Source organism: Mytilus edulis, chromosome 5 (assembly GCF_963676685.1).
Source record: "Mytilus edulis chromosome 5, xbMytEdul2.2, whole genome shotgun sequence".
In the NCBI taxonomy this organism is placed as follows: Eukaryota; Metazoa; Mollusca; class Bivalvia; order Mytilida; family Mytilidae; genus Mytilus; species Mytilus edulis.
The window spans coordinates 86,081,555-86,087,940 of record NC_092348.1 but is presented as its reverse complement, the minus strand read 5'-3'; the positions used below and the strand labels follow the sequence as shown (position 1 = coordinate 86,087,940).

At 33.3% G+C, this 6,386-nt stretch overlaps 2 protein-coding genes across 2 annotated transcripts in view; both read left to right on the top strand.

Moving 5' to 3' along the window:
• Positions 1-213: 213 nt before the first annotated feature.
• Positions 214-3,696, top strand: LOC139524683 (uncharacterized). The gene is made up of 7 exons (XM_071319683.1): positions 214-341; positions 600-724; positions 1,191-1,356; positions 1,645-1,750; positions 2,118-2,354; positions 2,820-2,920; positions 3,232-3,696. The coding sequence occupies exons 1-7, from the start codon at positions 286-288 to the stop codon at positions 3,362-3,364; spliced, it is 924 nt and encodes a 307-aa protein (XP_071175784.1). The 5' UTR covers positions 214-285; the 3' UTR covers positions 3,365-3,696.
• Positions 3,697-5,067: 1,371 nt separating this feature from the next.
• LOC139525537 (uncharacterized) overlaps positions 5,068-6,386 on the top strand; it is a 228,890-nt gene continuing 227,571 nt past the window's right edge. The window contains exons 1-3 of the mRNA XM_071320942.1: positions 5,068-5,220; positions 5,474-5,598; positions 6,048-6,216. Coding sequence (XP_071177043.1) covers positions 5,165-5,220; positions 5,474-5,598; positions 6,048-6,216 — 350 coding nt within the window. The 5' untranslated portion in view covers positions 5,068-5,164. The remainder of the gene's footprint in view (positions 5,221-5,473; positions 5,599-6,047; positions 6,217-6,386) is intronic.

The window sequence follows — 6,386 nt, the reverse complement described above, 5'->3', positions numbered from 1 at the left end:
ACGGGGGAAATTTGCCCTACCCTTTTTTTTCTGTTCAACTTTTGACATTATTGGGTTACACAGTTTTTCTATGGTACATGAACCAATGCAACCAATTAAAAATTACATTATTTGTGACGTTCTGTATAAAATTCTGTATCCTTATCCCAACGTCCAACAAAAAGACGTCCAGATTATGACGTTACCTCCTTTCACTATTCGGGCTATCTTTCCTTCACAACGACGGAGAGCCTAGCGTGAAAATTCTGAGTTGCATTCTTTTAAAAAGAAATCAAAGAAAAGCAAATGGATTGGGTCTATATTCCTGACATTAAAAGCATAACATCCGTTTCAAAAAGAACGTAAGTATATTTAGTTTATAGAAATTGTTTGGCATTTGTGTAGAATTTAAGGGTTTTTTTCATGTACCATTCACTTTTCCCTTTTTATTTTATAAAAGTCCGTTTTTCCCCGGTGTGAGTGCGGGATACTTCACAATTTAAAGTGATGTAAGTCGTTTAAAAAATGAATAATAATTATCGATCTTAAATGTAAACAAAAAAGTTTAAATTAGGATGTTTGTTTTTCTTTTAATACCAAGCCCAATATTTTTCCCTTAGAATTGATGTATTCGCTACAATCACCGAGTCACTTGAAGTGAAGTTCCAGTCGAAAACCACAGAATGTCTAAGACAACAAATAAACAGCACCATGAAGAAGATAATGACTTATAGACAGAATATGGGTAAGGTTAAACGTTACGAAATTCTATGTGGAGAACAATATCAAAATAACTTAGAAAATGCTTCCATAGATTTTCACATCATCGCCTGCACATCAAATATCAACGAAACAGTCCCCTATTATTCATTTAGATTTTGACCATAAGCAAATTAAAACAGTATAAATTAAGCGTTCTGCAGTGTTTGTTGTTTTTATAATTCATTTGACAAGAAAGAAAAAACCTCAATGCCACAATAACATGTACCGCTATCCTGCCCAAAAAAGGAACGTAAATGCTATTTCATATTTCTTATTACGCACACTCGACCGGGTATATACAAATTATGCATTCTTATCGTTCTTCCAGTATATTACTTAATAAACTTCAGAAGGTGAATATGATGAAAAAGAGAATGATGAATTCAATGAAAGGAAATTAAATCTTAGACTTTTTAATTATAAGCTTGCATTATTTTTTTTCGTTCCAGTATTTCCGGAACTGGACAAGTTGTTTTACCTACTTAATGGGATGGTGCTGGGTGTTGTTGAGTCACATGATCAGACAGCTAGCAGTAAAAAGTCCTTTGTAGAAAGGGTTCGAAACAAAATCGTTAAACTGGTATCATCCTCCAACAGCATTCGGCCAATTCCAACGTAAGTTGTTGTATTCAGATAATTTACAAAATTTTGTTTTCTTGTATATTGGTAAAAGAGATTCCATCACACAAAAAGATTGAATAAGTAAATAAACTTTGTGTAGCGGTCTTAACACAACAGTTGTCTGTCCCAAAACTCTTTTTTTAATATCCAAATCACATTATGTAAAACCATAACTTTTGTTTTAAATAAATAAAAGCCGTATACGCAAAAATGTGACTTGATATGCGCTTATTGATTAGAGTGGTTTACTTTTTTTTTATATATCCAATTAAATATTTTCAGATTTGATGAGAAAACAACCAAGGAGTATTATAGAAAGGTGGATGAAATTAATAAACAGACGATGACACACAAACATATTTACAAGAAACTTCAAAGACAAAAGGAGGTAAATTCCTACAGCGTAAACCACTTGTTTGAAAATCTTTTTACCTTTTTGGGTGGTGGGGAAGGGGTAGGAGTGAAAAGGAGTAAATGTTTAGGTAATTTTTTTCAGATTTTTTTTTATCAAGTTCGAATTACGGGCTCAGCAAAAAACCACACAAAGTTGAAAGGAACTGCGCTTTTATTGATGCTCTTCATCTCAAAGTCACAGTGACACCTAGAACTTGGAAGAAAAAAAAGAATGCTAGCATCTACATTTTCCAACACTCACTAAATTTTATTGTTAATGAAAATCATTTTGTGGATAGTGTTAAGGACATGAAGTGTGTTATATGGCTTATACATAGAAATAAATCGTTTTACATTTACAGATGTATTTGACTGGTGAGAGAAAGGTGAAGAAATACGAATCATGCTTGAAGACCACCGAGTTGTCAAGATATTGCAATGCACACAAGCTATCCAGCTCACAGTTGACAACCACAGATAAAAGCATTAGACATTTTCAGACCAAACTGAATAATAAAAAGCAGGAAGCATCGGAAATAGCCAAGAGATACCAAATTTTGCTCACAAAAGAGAAAACAACAAGAAATGCTTTGTTATTGGTTAGTATGAATGAAGACCTACAATTCAATGTAATAACCCAAAGTCTTCAAATCAACAATATTCAATACAGCAGTTTTTAAGCACTCAAAGTAACAAAAAACTGAGATGTTTTGCAGAGGTGTATGTGTTCGAAAAAAATAGTTCACTGTGCTCAATGAAGGAGCACCCATTTTCTGTTTTATCGATTTACATAGAACACTAAAGAACCACTTTATCGGTTGTAATACACGAATCAACTATTAAACGGTTTGAACTTTCTGTCAGTTGTATTTCATTCATGGAAAAGGAACGGGAAAAACACATGTTGACACCGGAATACAAAAAGAACATAAAAAGTTACAAGTGCTAGGGGTAGAATAGGTCCAAAATAGACAAATGACAATTCATTCGAATTTAAACCTTTTTAAGTCAGTATCTGATTATCATAGTCATGTTACAATTTTTATTTATTGTATGTTATCTAGCTCGAAAAGGAACTATTGGATGATATACAATTCAACTTGGTAGAACGTATACAGAGCGGACTAGTGTGTCTGAAATACATCTTAGCATCACAAACTAACAAGTAAGCTGATATGATATATTATTAAATATGTTTTGATGTTTGAAATGGAAAGTTAATGGAAATAAACGGATGGGTCTTTCTTGACCAAACATCTTTTGCTGATTAAGATTTTTAATTTTAAAAACACGAAAGTAATGGATCATGTTGAGATTTTTTTAGCACTTGCTAAAATAATGCACGTAATTTGAAATGAATGCTCGTACACTATAAGAACAAACAAATGATTTGCAGACCAACAAATGAGAACAAACAGTTCAATTATGATTAGATATATTTATAAAACTTATTTACAGATATTTTCTGTCTTGTAGATTCTATGAACTACTTCCACAGATTGACAATTTTGACTGTCGATTGGCTGCAGAATTAATTATAGCGAAGCTTAGCTCCAAATACCAGTTTAGTTCCCCAAATTGGCGAGGTGTTGACTTTCTAGTGCAATAACGAATGGAGTATGTCTACTAGTGTTTTTAATTTTTGATGTGAAGACGTATTTATGTGTTCAATAGTGTGTTGAGAGTGAGAGTATGCATGTCTGTGTGAGACAGGGAAGACATGTATTTGTCTTTGTGAGTGCGAGAATGTGCATGTATGAGTGAGATAGTGCGAATATGAATATGCGTCTGTGGACTGAAAGACCAGAAGTTTGCATTTTTTGTATCTATATGAGTATGCTTGGCTGTTGAGGAGAAAGCGGGTGAGAGAGGAATCTGTGAGTTAAATGTATGTATGTTTATTAAAGGTTTTTTTTTTAATAAATAATATTTTCTTATGAATTGATCTTAGTTATTCTTAACAAATTCTGTGAATATTTCTTAAACCTTTTATTTGAAAAGGTTTTGGTCTTTAGCCACAAAGACAAATGTTTAAAAAACATGTACCTATTGTATCTGTTGTATTACTTTTTATGCATGCATTTTGATATGAAAATAACACCCTGCTCCGAACGTAGGAGGTAACACAGTTTGTGCATGACTACATGTCATACCCTCCCCATTGTGTCCGCAACTTAAAGTTTCGTCGCACTTTTCTCAGGGACTATTACCATCAAATTCTCCTGAAATTTGTATTCTGTAGCATGTGATAGTTAAAATTGTGAATGGAAATGGGGACTGTGTCAAAGAGACAACAACCCGACAACAGAGCAGACAACAACCGAAGGCCACCGATGGGTCTTCAATGCAGCGAGAACCTCCTACACCCGGAGGAGTTCTTCAGCTGGCCCCTAAAAGCATGATTCACTGTGTAATGTTATTTCAGATGCATCTCTCGCCCATTGCCATTTCCTGTGCACCGAATAGTAACATAATTCGTACACATAAAACATCCATGTATAAAATTTTGGTCACGTTTTTCGGAGACCTTCATAACTGAATAATCAATTGATGGGTGCTTGCTTAACGTCCAATGGCAAATATAACATGTATATTCAGGAAGAGAAACAAGAAAAAACAATGAATACAATAGTTCAGTTTTGCGAGGTTGGACACATAGTGTTTGAAGGGCATCATATAAGATTCTATTAATATCTCAAAATGGCACGGCTTTTATGTTGTTTTTTTAAATCAATAAACGTTAAAAATGAACCAAATGTTCAACACGCAATGCCTATCAAATTCTTAGATGTCTTTTTCATTATGATACAGTAATATTTTCATTAGTGGCAATTATGGTCCCTTTTGGAAAAATGAGTTGGTGTGCAATTTGAAGCCGGACAAAAAAGCACAATAATTAATTTTAATAATCAAACACAACTGATTCTGTTGGTTCCAATTTACCTCGGCAGCAGTAAAATTAAAGAACAAAAAACAAAGGCGATTGTTCAATACGTGTATTGGTAAACATGTTACAATTAATGTAGATTTTGTAATGGTACCAGTATATTTTAATCCCTTTAAGACAATATAATTCTTTGGAAAATTACGGGTAAGGGCAAAATCATGGGTAGTCAGTTATAGCAAAATCCGTTTAAAAAACCAATCAATTGAAGGTATTCCTAGTCAAGTAAATAATATGAAAATGAAGTCAGAACTCTCTAGTCGTATTTTACATTTTCGTCCAGCGACCAACTAAATATTACTTATCCTGTGACGTTCTCCCTTTGTTCCAACGTCCAACAAGAAGACGTCAAGATTATGACGTTCCTCTTTCTGCCGTCCGGGCTATCTTTCCCTCACTACGACGGAAAGCCCAGCAGGAATATTTCTGAGTAGCAGTCTTTTTTTAGAAATCATAGAAAATAAAATGGATTGTGTCTATTTCCCGGATATTTTCAGCATAACATCTGTTGCATACAGAACGTAAGTTTTTTTCATTAAAAAATTCGGCGATTTGTAATAATTTCATTGGGAATCTAACTTTCGTTAACCTTTTAACGGTCCGCTTTACATTTTTTTAGGGAAGAACATCATGATGAAGGAAATAAAAATGATTCTATCTTAATGAATTTAATGCATTGATTGCAATATGGTCATATAACCATGCTGTTTGAATAAAAGTAAAATAAGTAAATTGTTCACTTGGTGTCAAGAACAATTACTTTTTTCTTTCCAGAATTGACGTGTTTGCTACTATTAGCGAGACCCTTGAGGTCAGCTTCAATTCGAAAACTGCTGAGTTCCCCAGACATCAAGTAATAAGTATCATGCAGAAAATGGTAACATACAGACAGAATATGGGTAAGAATATGTAATAAGTTTTTAGAGATGAAAATATCAAAAAGTAAGAAGAAGATGTGTTTTGACATCTTTAAATGGGAACTGAGATATACATAACATAACTGGGAAAACTCTTTAATGGACACGCAACTCAACGCCTGCACATATAATAGAGTTCATACAAATACTAGCTCTCTTAAAGGCTGAGTTGTTTTGAAGTGGACATACATGTAACCGAATCATTTCACGATTAGCACTTCTGAGAAATATAGGTTTTATTTAAACTATAAAAATTGAAAAATCCGAATGTCCGTTGTTTCTGACTTGTTTTTTTCGATTATCAACACTAATCTATAGATATCAATAAATTCGGAGAGACATAATAACTGGTATTGAGGGACATGTATACTGTTTATATTTTTTAGCACATTCATTCGAGCGACGTTGATCATTTTTTTTTATTTTCCCAGATGTTCCTGAAATAAACAAGTTGTTTTATTTACTGTCTGAGATGGTATTAGGTGTTGTTGAGGCACACGAGACCACTAACTATATTAGAAAGAAGTCCGTTGCTGAAAGAATCCAGAACCAGTTCGTTAACCTGGTTTCATCATCTGACAGCATTCTGCCAATTCCAACGTAAGTTGTGTGATTTTTAAAGTAACCAGTGTAAATGCATATTTATTTTGTATTTCCATAAAAATAAATCCGATGCATAAAAAGGCTGAATTTATTCTTCTTTTATACTAGAATTAAATGATGTCTTGTATTAACGTCACACTTTAACTACATGCACATGAAAAAACACC